The sequence below is a fragment of the Triplophysa rosa genome, linkage group LG8 (assembly GCF_024868665.1).
Source record: "Triplophysa rosa linkage group LG8, Trosa_1v2, whole genome shotgun sequence".
NCBI classification, from domain to species: Eukaryota; Metazoa; Chordata; class Actinopteri; order Cypriniformes; family Nemacheilidae; genus Triplophysa; species Triplophysa rosa.
In genome coordinates, this window is record NC_079897.1 from 25,134,867 (window position 1) to 25,154,774 (window position 19,908).

At 39.2% G+C, this 19,908-nt stretch overlaps 1 protein-coding gene across 3 annotated transcripts; it reads right to left on the reverse strand.

Moving 5' to 3' along the window:
• Positions 1-1,338: 1,338 nt before the first annotated feature.
• On the reverse strand, positions 1,339-19,716 carry pogzb (pogo transposable element derived with ZNF domain b). Of its 3 annotated transcripts, none has more exons than XM_057339728.1 (21): positions 19,605-19,716; positions 14,085-14,145; positions 13,778-13,905; positions 13,603-13,683; positions 13,352-13,524; positions 13,130-13,238; positions 12,770-13,018; positions 12,402-12,581; positions 12,217-12,314; positions 11,747-12,033; positions 11,463-11,617; positions 10,768-10,868; positions 10,494-10,640; positions 10,109-10,243; positions 9,778-9,968; positions 9,530-9,670; positions 8,831-8,881; positions 8,629-8,741; positions 5,805-7,472; positions 5,091-5,124; positions 1,339-4,862 (listed from the first exon to the last, which is right to left on the reverse strand). In XM_057339728.1, exons 3-21 carry the CDS (start codon positions 13,899-13,901, stop codon positions 2,480-2,482), a joined length of 6,420 nt encoding a protein of 2,139 aa, XP_057195711.1. In that variant the 5' UTR covers positions 13,902-13,905; positions 14,085-14,145; positions 19,605-19,716; the 3' UTR covers positions 1,339-2,479. The 3 variants fall into 3 exon arrangements, with proteins under 3 accessions (XP_057195711.1, XP_057195710.1, XP_057195712.1); XM_057339727.1 differs by lacking the exon at positions 19,605-19,716 and adding an exon at positions 14,637-14,970; XM_057339729.1 differs by lacking the exons at positions 5,805-7,472; positions 19,605-19,716 and adding an exon at positions 14,637-14,964.
• Between the last annotated feature and the right edge of the window lie 192 nt (positions 19,717-19,908).

Here is a 19,908-nt window from a genome sequence, read left to right on the forward strand (position 1 = left end):
ATTTTAATTTCAGAAACAACATGTTCTCTAAATCACTGCGAGAACTGCAGTTTCTATTTATGTTACCAATTATTATCATGATAATTCACTGCTGTTCTAACATTTTGTGCTAACATCAGATTGTGCTGCCCTTTCATGTGAGTTAGGTTTAGGGTTTCGGGAGGGGTTAGTCTTGTATTTTTTATACAAAATACAAAAACACTAAATATTCCAACTGTTGTATGTGGATATTGAGATTTGTCCAGCAGGGGGCAGTAAGGCATTGTGTGTGGGGCATGGTTAAAGGGTGTGAAGAAGCGTGGTGTGTTGCGCCAGTGTATACTTTTATGTGCATGTCTGAAGCTATGATGGGTCCTCAATAAAATGACCATTGAGATTATGGCCTTCTCTGAGTCTTATTTTTGTTAGTATCCCAAGATACTACACCAACTGTGGATCATGAACCACTACAACAACACATGGCATTAAATAAACCAATAAAAAACAGCCCACTTGCGGCTTAAGTCCCACCCGCTTGCGGTTGACCCGCCCATCTGCACCTCGCTCCGACCTCCGTTTTTACCAAGCAGCACACAGCGGGAATGTTTAACTCTTTCACGGATACCCCCACGAGCTGTAAACGACCCTTTTAAACCACACCCTAGACTTGTTTTGTAAAATTAACTGAAGATCAAATATCCTCTGCAGTCCGGGAAAATTACTAGGATCAGTCTATAGGTGACAACTGCAAACTAGCAGAAACAGGAAATCAAAAGAAATAAATACTGACCCGCTAAACTGATGTTAGTTTGCCTTTTAATAGTAACTTACACATGCTGGTAAGAAAGCGTACGAAAACAAACTAAAGTTATTATTTCTGTTAAGAGATCAGAAAAGAATGCTTTAAATATACTTGACAGTCCTTTAAAAATTAAAAGAGTAGACTGGAAAAAATCTTTGCTATTGCTTTGTATTGCATAATCTTTAAGCAATGCGCATGCTCAGCAGCAAGGACTAAACTTCAGAGTCCTAAAGAGATGGATGAAAATATTTTAACTAAATAAAAGTAACTATTGCTGTTTTGTGGGGAAACCAGAATAACCTCCTGACCACATCTCACATCTCTACCCAAAAAACAACAACTGTAGATTGTGTGAAAATTATGGCCTTTATGCACATATTTATTATGATTAATTTGTAAATAATTGTTAAGAGAGACAAGTCCAACACACAACCTTCACATTTGATCATTTTGATGATCATCAATGATCATTTTCTATGCCCTTTTAGCAATGTATTCAGCACATCTAAGTCTTAATAAAAAAACTCGTTATTAATAAAAAGTGTCATGTCCCAGTATTTATACACAGTCATTAGCAGTTTCTTTTATTTTTTGCAGAACACTCAAGAAAAATATGAAAGGATCCATTAAATGTGCTAAAGAACACATGGAAGTGTAAACCATCCTGTGTATAAATCAGATACTGAAATCAATACAGAATATAAATATTTCAATGCACACATGATTCCAAACCATTCATTGTTACAATATGAAATAATAAGACTCTTCAGGATGTCAGATCCACCCTACTGTTACCAAATGAAGAACTTCAAGACAAACTGAGTCAGTTGCCCAGAAACACTGCAAGATGAACGTCAATAAAGACAAATAATGTAATCCTTCTGTATCATAAATAGACCTGTATACATGTTAGGAAATAACCTCAGTAATGTAGCTCAGAAATCCTCTAGCCAAATGAAATAGAGGGTTCCCACACTTTTTGACCATTTATATGTTTGTCCATGACTTTTACCATTTTTAAGACACATTTTGATTTGATTCATCATTTATGTGCATTAAGTCAAACTTGAACGTTTTACCCTGCAATATTTTGGCAACTACATTTTTCTTGTTTAGATCATCTTAAAAGTTCAACATGTATAGTCAATAACCTTTAATATTTTAAACACTGCTTCTTTACACATTTTCAAATTATATATATATATATTTATTTTGTTTTGGGAACCCTGCTCAACAAATGACCCATAATCACAACTATCACTGCATGAAATAATTATAAAGTATATTTTAATTACCATTTTCATAACATAACAGTTTCAACATTTAATTTCAAGTGTAATCATTTAGGTTATGTCATGTTGAGTCATTAGCTTTAGGCCCCATAGGTTTGAAAAAAAAACATATGCTGATGTTTGAAATGTGCATTTGGGATGCAAAACCATCACAGAATACCAATCCACATACAATAAAAGTTTACACTGCATGTGAGCTGACCTGCTAACATATAAGCAAAAAAGAACAAACAGTAAAAAAAAACTCCCATGCTTCATCTATGTTTTGAATCAATGCAGTTCTTATGATACAAAAGACCCCACCCCTCTTTTTACTCCACCATGAGTTATACATTAAATAACAAGTCTTGTTAGGGACACTCAGAGTTATATGTACAACCACTAACACCTCTCAGTAAACCAAACATCACCTGTTGGATGCAGAATCTGTTTGATCAGCATCAGGATCTTGACGGGGTTCGTTGGGATCTTGACGGGGTCCGATGGGATCTTGACGGGGTCCGATGGGATCTTGACGGGGTTCGTTGGAATCTTGACGGGGTTCAGTGGGATCTAGACAGGGTTCAGTGGGATCTAGACAGGGTTCAGTGGGATCTTGACAGGGTTCAGTGGGATCTTGACAGGGTTCAGTGGGATCTTGACAGGGTTCAGTGGGATCTTGACGGGGTTCCATGGGATCTTGACGAGGTTCCATGGGATCTTGACGGGGTTCGTTGGGATCTTGACGGGGTCCGATGGGATCTTGGCGTGGTTCGTTGGGATCTTGACGGGGTTCGCTGGGATCTTTACGGTGTTCGCTGGGATCTTTACGGTGTTCGCTGGGATCTTGACGGGGTTCAGTGGGATCTTGACGGGGTTCAGTGGGATCTTGACGGGGTTCAGTGGGATCTTGACGGGGTTCAGTGGGATCTTGACGGGGTTCATTGGGATCTTGACGGGGTTCATTGGGATCTTGACGGGGTTCATTGGGATCTTGATGGTGTTCAGTGGGATCTTGACGGTGTTCAATGGGATCTTGATGGGGTTCTTTGAGATCTTGACAAGATTCTGAGAAATTGTCTTGTTCAGAGTTATTTGAACCTGCGTCTGATTTAGGCGATGACTGTGAGATATCTGTAGATTCACTCGCAATTTCCAAACAATCTTCAGTCCTTTCCTGTGTTTGACTTTCTATCTTATTTCTCTCTGTTGGAGTTTTGTCTTCATCGTCTGTTTGATCATCTTCATTTTCTACAATTTCTGGCTCCTCTGTTAAATCAATCGGTTCCTCGACCAGATTCGTCTTGCTTACAGTACACGTTTCCATTGGCTCTTCCTCATCTGCAGAGTCAATTTCAACTACTTCAGGTCCAGACACGGCATCCAACAGCAAATTTATCAGCTCCAATGGATTACCTGGCAAATTGGTATGTTCCTCTTGCGAATGGTCAGGAATCAGTCGAGCCAAGCAGAATGAGTGCTGAATAAACTCAGGCTTACGCGAGAAGCAAGACATGGCCTCTCCTAACCAGGTAACAAGAAGCTGCACCACATCTTCAGGCTGGACCTCAGATGTGCCATCACTAGCAGACCGCTGTGCCCATCGAGCAAGAAGCAACCTTTGAAGCACGGGCCGCACACACATCTCCAGGGGTTGGTGTCGTCCAGTACACCCAACTGGAACAATAGCAGGTAAAGTTTTGGCGCTTCTGACCGTGGATATGAAATCCTCAGACACACGGGTATGATGGCTATCCATAACCAGCATGGCCTCCTTCTCGCTCTGCCAGTCAGGATGCTGCTTCCACACTCGGGCGGCCCAAACCTCTATCTCTTCTGTTCCACTTAAAGCTTCCTCTTTAGCCATAAGTAAGACTGAGTCTGGGAGGCGTTCGCTCAACTTGCTCCCGGCTTTAGTCGTAAAGACCATCGCAGGCATCACAGTTCCATCAGCAAGCACCGTAAGGTAAATTTTAACAAAAGGTTTCCCAGACCCAGTCAACTGAAAGGCCTTCTCATTGCTGATGCTGGTGTTCTCATTCAACAAATTAAAGTCCACAAAAATAGAGAGCTGATCCATAGCACCGATCATGCATTGTTGGATGTTGTTGGTCTTGATTTGGCCGTGCACAAACTCTGTGAAGCGTTGGCAATTCTCCTCCATGGCATGAGGAAGTTCCCTATGTTCTGAAATGGGTACATCCAAGCCCAGTTTGTTCTGCAACATGAAGCTCACAGCCCACTCGTAAGAAATACGGAACGAGTCGCTCTCGTTAGTTTGACTTTGCATCTCTGAAGTTTTCTCGAATAGTTTCGCCTCACTGATAGGAAACTGTTGCTCCCGTTGGGCCAGAACCCACTCCACCAGACGGTCAAAGGCCTCTCCACGTCTACTGCAGCTGACTTCATCTAACTGTTTCTCTTTGTCTCGAAGCCAGGATTGAATGAGATTAGGCTTGGTGGACATTTCATTAGACGCTTTCTGGATTCCACCGCACAATGCCAGCAGTAGAATTCGACGTTGATGAATAGAGAGAGGCTCATCTCTGTCTTTAGCAGGGTGGGAAAGTGTTGAATTGGCTACCTCTATTGCTCCCTTTTGTCTGTTTAGTATTTCCTGTGGCTCCACATCACTTTCAGCTGTATCAGTGTCCATGTCGGTGTCTTCCAGAGGAGCCATTTCCTGGTCCACATTCTGATCCTCAGAATCAGCACCACATGGACTATTTTTGCTGTCCTCCGAGGGGTGCACCTCTCTTTTAGCCTTGAATCTTTTAGTGCGACGATCAAGTGCATACGGCATGCCTTCCCTGAAAGTGAAACAGATGTCACTTTGCAAAATCGATACAGTGTTATGGAGCATTATATTATTATTATATTATTATAATATATATAGAGTTCATTAAAAAGGGTGCAGTCATAGCATGAAGGACAAAACGTGTTACATCATCGCAGAAATTGACCAAAATAAATGTATCACATATTTTTTTTAAATCAGATAATTCCTTGAGGTAGAAAGCAACTTTTAAGAAATTTACCTCTTAGGGGCCACAAATCCAACCCTGGGGTTACCTGTACAGACAAAACACACAAATTAAAATACTAATACATGTAAAGAATGTAAATAAAATGTAAACAATGTATAAGGTAGATGTTTTCAAAACCAACAAAAGCTTACCAAAAATAATTACTATTGTGACTCATTTATTATCATCACTCTGAAATATTGCATGTAATTAAAATGTTTGCAAAAAAGTACTTTTTGAAATGTTGTGCAAGATCTGAAAGGAAGCCAATGTATCCATTAAAGGAACAGTTCACCCAAAAATGAAAATTTTGTCTTCATTTACTCATCCTTAAGTTGTTCCAAATCTGTATATATTTCTTTGTTCCAATGAACACAAAGATATTTGGAAGCATGCTTATAACCAAACAGTTCTTGTCCACCATTTCTTAGAAATTTTGTTGCTCTGTTGAACACAAAAGAAGATATTTTGAAGAATGTGACAAAAGCCAACAGTTCTGGGACACTTTTAAATACCATTGTAATATTTCCTACTACGGTAGTCAATGGTGGCCACGAACTGTTACAAGCATTTGTCCAAATATCTTTCTCTGTGTTCATCAGAACAAAGAAATGTATACAGATTTGGACTCGAGGGTGAGTAAAGGATGTCAGAATTTTTATTTTTGGGTAAACTGTTTATTTAAGAATACATTGAATAACAGTGTCAGTTTCTGAGCTTTATAACCTTGGAAATTAGGTGAGAAACCATGGAAGTCCCAGAAACAGCAAGAACGCTTGCACAGATTCACAAGGCACACCGTGCAGCCGTACACACTCTCATGACGTTGATTCAGCAGGTTGCAAACCTTACATCTCTTCGTCTTACGAGAAATTTTGGCTAATCGGTGTCTGACCCCTTCTTGTGTCTCTGAACTCTCTTGCTTGATTGATGTCTGACTGAAGTCTTGCAGGACTGTGCTCTCAAAAATTTGGTTCCGACGGACGTATCGTTCAGCGATCTTGGCCAGCTGGTACCCTAGCCGTTTACGATAGATGGCCTGGGAGAAGTGACCGCCTGGACACCACGCAGGTGGACGGTCTTTGCGGGTCTCTCGTAGAATGATGAAAGAATTAATGACACTCAAGTTAACGAGGAACCAGAAGAGACGCCGCCAGTTGGTGTCAAGACTCAGCCCGCCGAGTTGATTGCAGGTCAGTAACTGATTACAGATGTCAACTCCACGCATATTGTCCTGGAGCAGCTTAAAGGCCAGAGGTCTTTCGATGGAGGTAAGATCACCCATCTTAACAGTGGATCTCCTCCACACTGTGTCTGGCTGGCCTGCTTCAGCGTTTGTGGAGAGGCATACTAGCTGCTTGGAATCTTTCCATCTGGTAGCAAGTAGTGGAGAGTATTTGTACTGTTGAAAATCTCCTGGATTCTCCAATGGGGGCAGATCCCAAAACTCAACAGGTAGGATAGAACTGTTAGGCAGGACAGAGGTGGAGCAGTATATACCAACTTCATACAGCTCCCGCATTAGAGGAACAGACGCTAGTGAGCTGGACAAGAAGAAGTGGTGATGTTTACCCTGAAGGTCTTCTATGAGATGCGGCACAACAGATCTCCCCATGTCTTTGTGTTTCTCCTGCTGTGTCAAGACTAACAGTTTGTGGCAGAAGCCAGATTTTGAATCACACAGGAGCCATATCCTCGGCTGAGAATTTTTACTCTTCTCCCTGGCGATTCCTTTCTCGTGGCTTGGTAGAAAAGCTTGATCGATTGTCAGACACTTATTTGGAATGTAGGCGTCTTTCATGCTTGTCTGCAAGACATTCAACATGGGCTGAAAAAAGAGCAGCTTGTCGACACTTTGCTCATTGTTCTCCACAATCATGCTGCTCATTCTGATGTGAGCCCTGATCTGCTTGAAACGTGTGATAGACATGGTCCACTGAAAGACCTCGCGTGTTTTGGAGGCGAAACTCCCCTGACATTGGTCCGAGGACCAGTACATCTCTGGATCCGGCAGGCTTTCAAGCCCCATCAGGATGCAGAGACCAAAAAAGCCTTTGATTTCCTCTGTAACCACAGGATACCAGGTAGGATCCCCCTTGCCGAAAGCACAGCAGTAACTAGCGTAGGCGTTGGTCTCGTAAACGATTTGCTCAAAGAGGTTGTCGGGAAAAAGAAGCGTGAAGTAGTCGAGGGCATCGCTTGTCTTGGACATTAAAAGCTGTGGGCCACAACTTTCCATGAATTGTGGCACAGTTCCTTCATCTCTCGGCACACTCCAGTGTTCCATGGACAACCAGTCAGGCTGTGTCCCAACATCACTAGCTTCATCCCCTTGTGGACCCTCCACCTCCTCCTCCTCAACCTGGCAGAACTCTATATCTGTCTCCAAACACTCTGTAGGGGAGGGGAGGGATTATAGGAACACAGAGTTAGTCCTCTCCTCGGAGTCTCTACCATCACCAATATTCCATTTTATAACACCATGCTCAATGTATATGTGGTTCTGATAGGTCAGTAAGCTTTTCAAAAAAAGCAACAATAAGCAGCTCAGAAGCGGCAGATATTTTCCTGAGGGATAGTCCTGGTTGTTAATCATTTGTCATGTTTATCATTTTAGGATTTTTTGTATTCCTCCTGATATTCTTCGCTGCAGAAGGTTTTGTGTCAAAATTTATTGTCTTTATTTTCCAGAGTGCTTTCGCAAATGCTTGCCAGTAAGTCCTGTAAAGTCACACCAGTAAAAGCCCAAGTTTGTCCATTTAAACAATGGACAGCTTGAGCTTACATCCCACATGTGTGATCATGGTTTATCACATACTGTGGGCTATTACACTGGGCTGTGACAGCTCCCCAAGATTGGCCACTGAGTAAATGTTGCAGGCAAATCGGTCATGTGCGAGTGTAGCTATGAACACAAGGGAAATTATTATTTGTTAAAAAAGGATCCATCTTTATTATAGGTGTACAAGCTGGTAAAACAAAGAGAATCTAAAAATTCAGATGAATGCTTTTGTTAATTAGGTTACGAGTTTTAATTACTATGCTGTATTGTTCACGCAATGTATTATCACGAATTTACTTTTATTGACACCTACAATATAGTTGGATGCTTTCAACAACGTGGAAAATGAAAATCAAGCATGCAGATTTGGGTCCATGCAAAAAAGCAGAGTTTCCTGTAGTTTGAGTGTTATGGGTTTAGGACACACGCCCAAAGTATACTTTTTTTACACCTACACAGGTAATGCAAATTTAGGAAAATAAGATGTTGAAATGCAATTAGTTTCACAAATTAGTGGGTTCACAATACAATACAAACTCTTTTTACAGATAGTCACATGCAAACTACGCATTTTTAGATACGAAGCAAAGTACACAGCTCTCTGCAACCCTCTGCAGGTAAGGAGGAGTAGAGCCAAGCTATGCTTTGACCATGTGTTCATGGTCAAATAAGGAATACATTAAAAGGCTATACACATACACCTGCGTGACTGTAAATACCAAAGTACACTTTAGGCTTTAATGTGCTACTAGCTTTGAAAAAACCCACCTCTACGAGTGAAGATACAAGAGGAGTGACCACGGAACTTCGCCATGTGTTTGGCCATTAAATTTCCCACAGAGGTTGAGTAGGCACATTCTGCACAGCTCAGCTTCAAACCGCTTCAAAAGAGCAACATTTTGTAAAAGTTGTAAGATCACAGTTCGTTTACAGATCAGAAATGTAAAAAACATGAACTTTAATATAATACCTTGGGGGACCCCTTTTAGAAGCTTTTGCCATTCTTCCAGCAACGTGATTGCTGAAATTAATAATGACATTTCAATTGGTTTCATTTCCCTTTCACTACAGCTGGAGTTCACGCATAAATTCTTTACTAGTAAATAAAATTACTATTAAGAGATCATGTATCAACACAACACATTTTCAAAAATACCAGTGAATAAGTACTGGCAGCTTTTCGGTATGAGAAGTTAAAAACAATTAATAACAGAACCCATATGTTTGGATACAAAGTCAAACCCCGCCATGATTTCAAGTTTACCAGTATTCTGGTTCTAATATGTGAATGGTTTCTTACCGGTCAAAACACAGATATAAATTTCTTTGTTCTGATGAACACAGAGAAAGATATTTGGGAGAATGCTTGTAACCAAACACTTCTTGGCCACTATTGACTACCATAGTAGGAAAAATTACTTTACACATTACTTTACAAACACATTTTGAAGAATGTATGAAAAGCAAACATTTTGCCATTTTGGTGGCCAAGAACTGTTTGGTTATCTTTCTCTGTGTTCATCAGAACAAAGACATTTCAGGTTTGGATTAACTTGAGTGTGAGTAAATGATGACAGAATTTGTATTTTTGGGTGAACTATCCCTTTAAATGCACATTTCACATCACTAAAATATGTTATCACGAGAAAAAATATTTGATTTGACTTACTTAATCATGTGGTTTGCGTACGCACGAGAACAGCATGTGCTGTAAAAACACAGCGAGCAGTGGACGTAAGTAGGATAATGATTCGCAAAGTCTGGGACTTCAAAAGTGCATTCAACACACTTATGTCTACCCAGCAGTGCACTAAAAAAAAGAAGAAAAAAAATGTGATGAAAAGGTCCTTGAATAAACTTCATTTATTTGAAATTTAATTTTCTGTCTGAATTGATAAGAGTAAAACTGTAACTTACCGCTGCTCTTGGAAATTGACTATATAGCCAAACATCCTGCTGACCTGTTTTCTCCCAGGTCCTTGTTTTTGTGACTGCTGGTCACCACTGTTTACGGGTTGAGAACTGGCTATGCTATTCATTAAGGTAACAGGTGTCTTTGAAGACGACTGACTTGTTTTCTTCTGTCCAACATATGCCCTAATGGTTACCTGAGTAAAAAAAGGATGACAAGTAAAATTAAAACTTATATTTAGCATGTTGCCCACTTGTTAAAACATGGCAAACAAAAACCAGAAGAAAAATGACACACATATTTAACCATGAACTAAATACTGATAAATAGTCCTACTTTTGTTCCTGGCTGGAGTCCTTCTAATTCACGAGGCTTGCGGAAAGTCTTGTGATGATTCACTTTATGCTCAACTTTGTCTTTTGTGAAAAGAAACTGAAGGCGACACTTGTTACAGTGGTAAACAGTTGACTTCTGTTGGAAACAAACAAAACAAACACAAACACGTTTTCACAACTCTGTTGAGTCAAACAACCATGCGTATCTTGTACATATCCAAATCTGTATTGAATGTTTTATTAAAGCCTGCCAATGACTAAACTTGGCTTTACTCTTTTTCACATCACAATCCCTGTAAATGTATTTGGAAAACACATTTTACGGTTTTAATTTTCTATTACAAGTTTTTCTCTATGAATTTCCTTAATAATAAATTCTTGCTCACCTGATGACAAACATAGTGCTTCTGGTAACTGGAGGAATGCTTGAAAACCTTAAGACAATACTGGCACAGAAGGTGACGGGTATCCTCATGCCAGGTATGAAAGTGTTTAAGAACATCAGGGTAGAAAGAAGACCGGTATTCACACACCTGAAAATGTCACAGGAACAGCCTTTATAGACACGAATACATTTGAATCGCATTAAAATATAACAATTTAACAGGTTGAATGTTGTTCAAAAGGTTCTTCTATTAACATTCAGGTCCATTGTTTTACCTGGCACACATACGGCATCTCTCCAGGTTTGTGTGTGTTCTTCATGTGCTGGAGAAACACTGGCTCACTCTCAAAGGACCACTCACATATCTTACACGTGGCTGCAAAAAAAACATCAGTCAATAGAAATGTACCTGCATGCAGTTTACGGTCACTGAAACAAATAGCTAGATGTGCTTATAGATAGCCTAATAAGAGAACCAGAAAGAAGTCATTTATAAAATGTATTTTATTTTTAAATGAATTTGAAAAACTAATGTACAAGAGTGAGAAACTGTATCTGCACAAGTTCTTACCAGCATAACTGGTTTTGCAATCTCATTTTCAAGGGTTTAAATAGCAGGCAAACGAAATATTACGATTTATAACAACTAATACAATTTATTAAAAAAATGTGATCATCCCTTAACATATTAAAAAACAGTTAGACATAAACCTGTTAAATGCTAAATCTAATAAAGAATTGCGAAAACTTTGTAACTTAGTAAAAATAATACAATTATCGATGTTGTAAGTATAAAAGCATCTGCTAAATGCCAAAATTCTTCGTAAAGGACACTGCTCATGTTGCTGTTGATGTTAAACATATTTTAAGGAAATATAAAATAAAGACCAAAAGTCTACAAGTTTAAAAACATCTATGCCTAATTCTGTGATCTATTGGGATTTTTATTGGAAATAAAAGCAGCTCTTACTCGATGACTCCACAGCAGTGTGGACACTCTCCAGGTGACACTGAAGGCGAAACGGAGTGGGAAAATGGCGAAAACAGTGCTGGCAGGAGGTGTGAGTGCCCATCTCCCCATTTTGCTGATCCAGCTCGACATGGTACCTCATATGGGTCATAAGCCTGTAGGCAGAACAAAAACTGCTGTCACATTCTAGTATACAAAATTACACATCATTTCCATTGCTAAATGATGAAATGTAGCGTTAACAGCACCAACTTTCCTTCACCCATTTTTTATCACTTTCCTACCTAATGTTATTCTTCAGCTTCTTATTACAGGTGAGACATCTGAACGGTAATGGTTCCTTCAAGTTGTCCATAGGCACGTAGACTCGATTTCCCTCAAAAGTACCATAATAAAAGTCATCCACCAGCATTACGAGTCTGGACTGGGTCTCTTCACCCTTGATGGAGGAACTTTCTGTGTTAACCTTAGGTACAACAACGAGGGTTTTGGGCAAGGTTTGGGTGGCTAAGGTGTTCGAAGCAGGTGTGGTTCTGCCTTTGGCAGCCGTCCCGGCATCTGGACAGCAGAACTAGAAAGGGGAGTAAAAAATAATGTGACCAATGTTGGACTGACACTATCAGATACAGTACAGTGAGAGATAATTCTGATGATCTATCAAGTAATGCGATTTTGGAAAATGCAATACAAATAGCCTTAGGCTAATGCGTATGTAACCGAACACATATGTTTTGATTTCATGCAGCATACTTACACACATATGACTCCGCAGAGCCTCAATCATTTTGAACTGAGCTCCACACCGAGGACACGAATGATATGACGATTGTACTGTATTTGTAACGGGGATCGCTAAAAAGAAAGAAGCACATTTATGAATGCAGCTTTAAGATCACGGACAAATCAAGACATGTCATACATTCAACAGCAACTTCTTACTTTGGACAACAGTTGGAGGTGTGGAAGGAACAGCAGAGGAGACAACAGGAGGCCCGTTGGTCTTTTGATGGTTCATGACAACAAATGTCTGTGCTTGAGCTCCACCAGGAAGGTTAACCGATTTCACAAGGCTCATAAGGTTTTGCAGCTCTAAGGGGCTAGTTCCCGGCTTTATCGTCACTGCAAACGGTATAAATAAAAGCTGGTTATAAAATAAAGCAGACAGTTCCAGTGGATGCTGATTGGTCAATGAAGCGTTTCACTCATGCTATAATATATATATTTATATATAACACAAGCTAGTATGTGAATAACCTGTTGACTGAACACTGGTTTACTTAACATGCAATGTTATAAAATAATCTTACAGATTTTAGTTGTGGTCCGTTGTGCGGAAGGCTGAGCAGTCGTAGAGGACATGGTGCTTAGAGAATTAACAGTAGGCAGGGTTACCCCCGTTGTGGTACGTATTGTGAGAGTAGCAGGGATCTGGACTGTGCTGAAGGAAGTTGGTGTCTGGGCCACGCTTGCGATCGGAGCTGCGCCTCTTATCTGAGCTGGCTGGGTAATTATTTGGGTTGATCCAACAGCTGGCTTAAAAATCTGAGTTCCAGGTGCTGGCATACAAAGACATATATTTGTCATATTGTTATACAATACGGAAAAAGTCCGCACAACAAAACTGGAGCCCAAACGAGCTTAATTGAAAAAAGACAACACTGGCATACCTTGGACTAAAGTTATAGGTCGAACAGTTTGGCCTTGTTGGACATTTAGCACCAATCCCATTGGGCTCTGGCCAGGTTGGAGAGTATGAATATTCTGGACTGGAAGACCCTGTTCATACACAACAGAAAAACAAACAACGTTGAAATCAATGACATGAATCTACACAATTACCAATTGTAAAGATAAGCGGAAATTAGAAGAGATCTGAGTGGTGGCAGCACCTGTGTGGTGAAGTAAAACGGCTGGCTGTTGGCAGCATTGGTAATTGGGGACGTGCCAGGCAGGAGAACCTGTGACAGAGCCACAGTGCTCAACCCTCCTCCACTAGGAGTCAATATGACCTGCTGCCCTTGCACTGGCTTAGGAATATCAGCGGAAACTACTTGAGGAGTTACTAAAATAAAAAACAAAAGTTTAATAAACAAAATAAACAACACTCAATCAACACTTCAATAGGGTAGAGTTTACTCACATGGTTTTGTTAGCAGTGGCACAGTGCTCACTGCATTCACTACAGGTGGCAGGCTTTGGATCACCATGGTTTTAGGCTCAGCTGGATATAAAAAACATATAACAAATCTTGTATATCTAAATATAATACGTAAATCAGCTACTACAAATATTACAGAAAATGTAAAATTACACACCCGTGTTGGTCTCACTAGTGAAAGTATTGCTTTCTGCATTGCCCACCGGTTCCTCCATTGAAGGCTGCTGTTGCCATGGCTCCAGCTCCTCCTCCTCACACTCCATAAACAAATCTGCATCCATGTTTCTGAAAAACAAAAATATAGAATGAGCTAAAATGTGACCATGCCACTAAAGCATTCATTTTATGTCAGTCATTTACTGAATTTATAAATAAAGCAACAAATCAGGTGAGACTGTAAAGGTTTCTTTAAAAAATATTTTATGAAACACTTCTGAAGTGAAGGCTTGTAGTATTTACAGTACCCTTCAGGTACGTCAGGTTTCAACTTCAACGCTGGCGTTTGTCCATATACAAAACTTCACCCTAAAAATAAGAAAATAATTTATTCAAATATCAAAAATGATGTTCACGTGTGTTGCATATAGTATAACATTTCCTACATCGACGGAGATGATTAATACAATGCGCTGTCATATTACTTCTGCAAAACCCCCAGTAAACTGTATAAGTCCGCGCAATGTAATTTCATGGAAGAAGCGGGGAGAAAGTAGTTCCTGCTCCCTGCCATCTAGCGCGCGATACTGGGTGATTTGACGGACCTGAACGAAAGCATACGCCATACGTAAGTGTACAATAACAGTACGTAGGGGTGAATATCAAAAGTCGCTCGGAACGATAGTCAGCGCGACATCGCAAACGCTCGGTCACAAATTATGCAGCAACCTCTCACACGTCGCCTACCGAGTGCGCACTCCGCATACTGTCCTCGGCGCATATCATGTACGGCGATCATCTAACGAGTGAATTAAACCCCGAATCCGGCAAATATGGTCGAATTTTTAAATGATACTTACCAGTGAATAAGCTTTACTGAAATATGTTGAAAGCAATATACTGAAACAACACAAAGCCAGCCGGCACGTCACATACGAGACAAATAAATGCGCTAAAAGGACTGACGTTCAGCTCGTACCGTGGCTCTCATTGGTTGATACGCGGAAGACGCCATTTCCGGGTTTGAATTCCGACCACTGGTTCGCTGTAATCCCAGAAATAAAGAGGAGTGGTTACTGGAGCAAGAAAATGGCGTCCTTCCTTGCAACGACAACATTTTCCAGTATTCACACGACTGTCAGTTTAATAGTGTAGCGCATGCAGTGTTGGGATTTTATTCATCACATTGATGGTGGTTTACAGATACACTATAAAGACATCACACAAACGGTCTTTTATAAAGGCACTTCATTGTGTAATATTATGTATCACATAAAATGACCCCTATATAAAAATCTTTCTTATGTAAATGTATAAGATCTGTGCATACACTAAGCGCGGATTAAACACTGGATAACAATGTGCCTAAACATGTTTGCGTGAACTCGCGTGTGTGCATGTGCTCCTGCCATTTTCTACGCGCGGGACGAGAAGCCCCTATACTTGTTCGACTTCAAGCGGCGCCGCAAGAATCTGCAGCCGCCTGACAACAGCAATGCATTCTGGTTAGACAATTTGTCCGACTTTAGCTGCGTCTGAATTCGCTCGCTCACTATTCCCTATATAGCGAATGCTAAATAGTCCACTATATGGGAAGTGAATGAAAATGAGTGAATGATTTCGGACACTGACGTAATATAACCTGCGTCTGACAATACTGTCGCGGACATTCGACATAACGCTTATAATGCACCTGTGGCTTTATGGATTCATTTTTACTTTATTTGTTTAATAAAAAGAACAAAACAACTGTTTGCCACGTTTCTTTTATTACGTTTAATAAAATTATTTAATATATTTAAAATAAAGTATTGTGTTACATTGCATATATAGTGCATATACGTTGCTCAAAATCGGCTGTGAAAGCCTTGATGACGATACACTTTATTCTCATTGGCCAGATTTCCATGTGTATATGTATTGACGTTATGTGTTGCGTGTTTATTCTGACACACTCGGTTACGATTATACTCACAAATTATGATTTGATCACATTTTATGTTTATTGTACTGATCTTAATGCGAAAAAATAAGTATTCCTATCATATTCACTCAATCAGTGATAAAGTAATGAATATCCCGTGGTCTGCTGTAGGTTCAGCTCCCTACGGCAAGCACGAAGTCTTTTTACTTCTCCCCCGCCTGCAGTCGGTGGCAGGCTAGTATGGGCTCGAACAACATCAAGCATCCTATCTGCAGACTGCAGATCGAGGAGGGGCTACCCCAAGGGAGGGGCTACATGAGTTGCTCCGCCCACACGTCTTTTCATTGGTTATATAGAAGGAACGCGGTTGATACTCTGGTCCACACTCCTAGGTGGCGGTAAGGCATCTTAATGTTCTGGATGCCACCCGCCGTAAGATAAGGAGAAGAAGAACGACTTTGATTCTAGGAGGTTTTCATTTTCACTGTTTTAGCATTTCATGCTTGGTGATTACACGAGCTACGTCTGTTATTTTATTTATTTAAATATAATGGTTAATTCTAGTGATGGCGAAGTGAAGCTTTCTGAACCACTGAAGCTTTCAACAGAATTGTATCGGAAAAAGGTTCATTACTCGAAGCTTTTTGAATCAGAGCTCGACTATGACCTCTACTGGTGAGAGTGTGGGAAAGCGCTGTGTCGCAAAATGTTTCACAATCGACCGACGCATTAATTTTAGAATCAATAATTTAATAAATGAATGAACGAATGCATGGGTAGACTAGTAAATTAATAAATCAGTATATTAAGTACATGACAACAATCTGTTTCGCATACTTGGTAACTCAAAACAATAAACATAACATTTTGTATAGTGGATGTGGACATTTTTCCTGTTTGTAAACAAGTCAAATTCATGAACAGAGGAAGTAAATAAATGCAGGTGCATGCACACAAAAATACACATGCACTTTAATACGATTATAGTAAATCTGTAGCTGTAGAAACCCATGAGGGCGTGGCCTGAGTCGCGAATTTTCAATCTTTTTTAATCAAAGTACGAAGCAGTCACGTGGGTGTGTGTGAAACGAAGCTTCGGACGTCGTTGGTCACGTGGTTTTGATAGAACGAATCAAGCATCGATACTAAGCTTCACTGAAAGTCGCTTCATTTTTTTGACACAAGCATTTAGTGTCACAGCTAACATCACTAGTTAATTCTAAAGTTGCGCTTAGTGTGTTGCTGAAAGGAGATGAGAAGTTTGAAAATAATGCTGCTTTCAAGTCAACTCGAACTGGAATATCTCCCACTACTACAAACCCGGAAGGAAGCTCTGAATATAGTATCTTTAAGTATTTAAGAATATTTAATGTTAACGTTACTAATGATTTAGCAGCATTAAAAAGTTAGACATTTTAAAAGAGCGGTTCAAAAAAATATTTCCGGATTTAAGTTAAGTGGGAACACTGTCCATCACATTGCACACTTGCACATTGCACATAGCATCTGGAAACTGTACTTTGTAAGAAACAATAGGTTTAACCTGTAAATAACACATCTGTACACTCTTTAAAAAATATATGTTTTTTTTCTCTATATTTTTTCACTTTTTGTATATAGTACATTATTGTTTTTATTTAATTTCTAGTTTTTTCTATCTTAATGTATGTTTGCACCATGTGTACACTTTCTTCTGCACTAAGCTCCTGTCGCCAAGTCAAATTCCTTAACCATAATATATAAGAGAAACGAACTAATATTAACTATATGCAAAATTATGTTATTTTTTAGTGAATAAATCTGTGTAAAACAGGAATTGAAAGTAGGGTGTATTGTTATATTGCATACTGCTATATGCACAAGAGAAATAAAACATTTGATATCAATACTGATGCTCTTAATTTTTTCTTTTTACAGATCCTTGTCATTGTCATCCCCATTTATTTTCTATGTGTACCATGGTTGCTATTTGATTTTTCTTTTTTTTAAACAGAGCCCTGTTCCAAGAGAAGGCTCACTATGCCTGGCTTGTCTTAAAGTTCGAATGTAAGCTATCGAAGTGATACTTCACCCAAAAATGAAAATTCTGTCATTATTTACTCACCTTCGAGTTTTTCCAGATGTAACAAATAGAAACACCCATTGACTCCTGTAGTAGGAAAAAATACTTTATCATTTTTTTTTGTTCTGTTGAAGACATTTTGAAGAATGTAGGACAAACAGTTCTGGGGAACTTTTGATTACCATTGTTTTTTTCCTACTATGGTAGTCAATGGGTGTTGAGATCTGTTTGGTTATAAGCATTATTCCAAATATTTTTCTCTGTGTTCAAGCAAACAAAGAAATGTATACACATTTGGAAAAACTCGAGGGTGAGTAAATGATGACAGAATTTTCATTTTTGGGTGAAGTATCCCTTTAAGTGTTGCACAAGGCCTCCTGGGCATTATGTTTGGCTTTACATAATCTTGTTTATTGTGTTTCTAAAGCATTATCATGGCTAACATATAATCTTAGATGTGTATATGAAAGAGTTCTGCTTTGTGTTTTTGGCTACAGGTGTTTTAAACTGGGGAAAAATGAATTCAGAGTGCCTTTTCAGGTCAAAGAAAGTAAGATATGTGAAACAATCTTCAAATCCTGCTCTGGATACTTTGGAAATGGGAAGCGCTGTTGTCCCCAAGGATTGTATGGCTGCATAGAGCAATGGTTCTCAAACTTTTTCGTTGTAAGGCCCCCTTTGTGTTAAGTGCATCGCTTTGCGGCCCCCCATATAAAGACGTATAATCTTAAACTTAGAATTTTAATTAAACCAAAAACATTCAGTTATACAATGCTGGAACCTCAATTCTTTTGGTTGGTGGTGTCATTTTTCTGATGTTTGATTGCATAAAATCTATGATAAATTTCTATATTGCATAAAATGCCACAAAATCTGTGGCCCCCTGGATCCATCTTGGGGCCCCCAGTTTGAGAACCACTGGCATAGAGGACCCAGACTGCTGCTTTATGTGCCGGGGGGAGCGATGGGGGATAACTAATGTACAATAGAATGAAAAAGAACTGCAATCAAATCAGAATTAAATAAATATCAATAAAATAATCGTATTGTGGCATGTTATTTATTTTCAAACAATTCTAATGTTGATACCATAACCCTTGTCATTATCTCTAGGAAATTCATAATTTAATAACATCTGAAGACTTGACACTTTTGCTAAGAACACTCAACATTTATTTAAATAGTAATAATTTACATGTGTAACCTTAAAGCATATACATAAATATCACGCAAAGAAATACACATTAGACATTGTGATTTATAGTTGCCAAAAATGTGACATTTAAAAACGGTAAGTGAATTCTTGCTTAGAAATGTAAATGTGAATGAAATGATCAAATACAATTATCAAATTGTGATAGGCAATGTTACCAGGTATTAGTAATTAATGAATTCACTGTACTACTGCATTTGGCCAATTCCAGGGTGTGACATAAAAACACTCAGATAATGCATTTGTTACCAATATACTAAATCATTTGTTTATATTAACCTAAACCCTTGTTGATAGTTTAAACGTCAGAGAAATATCAGTCTATGCATACGTTTTCTATTACAAAAAGGAAAATAAACATGCTTTATGGAAGTAACATTTTTTTTAGAGATTACATACTTTGTAGGATTTCAAGTGAATTAAAATGCACAAACCTGAAGCAATTATACCCAACAAATGGAGAAGGGATGCCTCTTCGTAGAACATAAAAATGTTACTTTATTTTAATTTTCATTTGTCCATTTATGAAGAATAGCCTATGTACCATTGTGGATGTGACAATCCTGAAATTGGCACTTATCTGACTATGAAAAATCATGCACTAAGAATAAAGAATAAAGAAAACTCACATGGGTATTTGAACCACCAGACGTTAATACCTGTGCTGTTAGTATAGTAAAAACCTTTGGTAAAAACTTTTTTCCTAGTAAGTTGACTTAACATTTTCACGGAATTGGCCATTTCCTGTTTACCGAGGCGTCGACGTCGTTACTTTGCCACTAACCAATGAAAAGGCTTGTGAAGGGAGCAACACGGGTAGCCACGCCTCGATCTGCAGTCTGACAGGTGTACTTGGGCGGGACCGACTGTGGTACTGTATTTCGGTGCCCAATGGCTCAAAATACTTACGGCACTATTTGTGTTATTGTAACC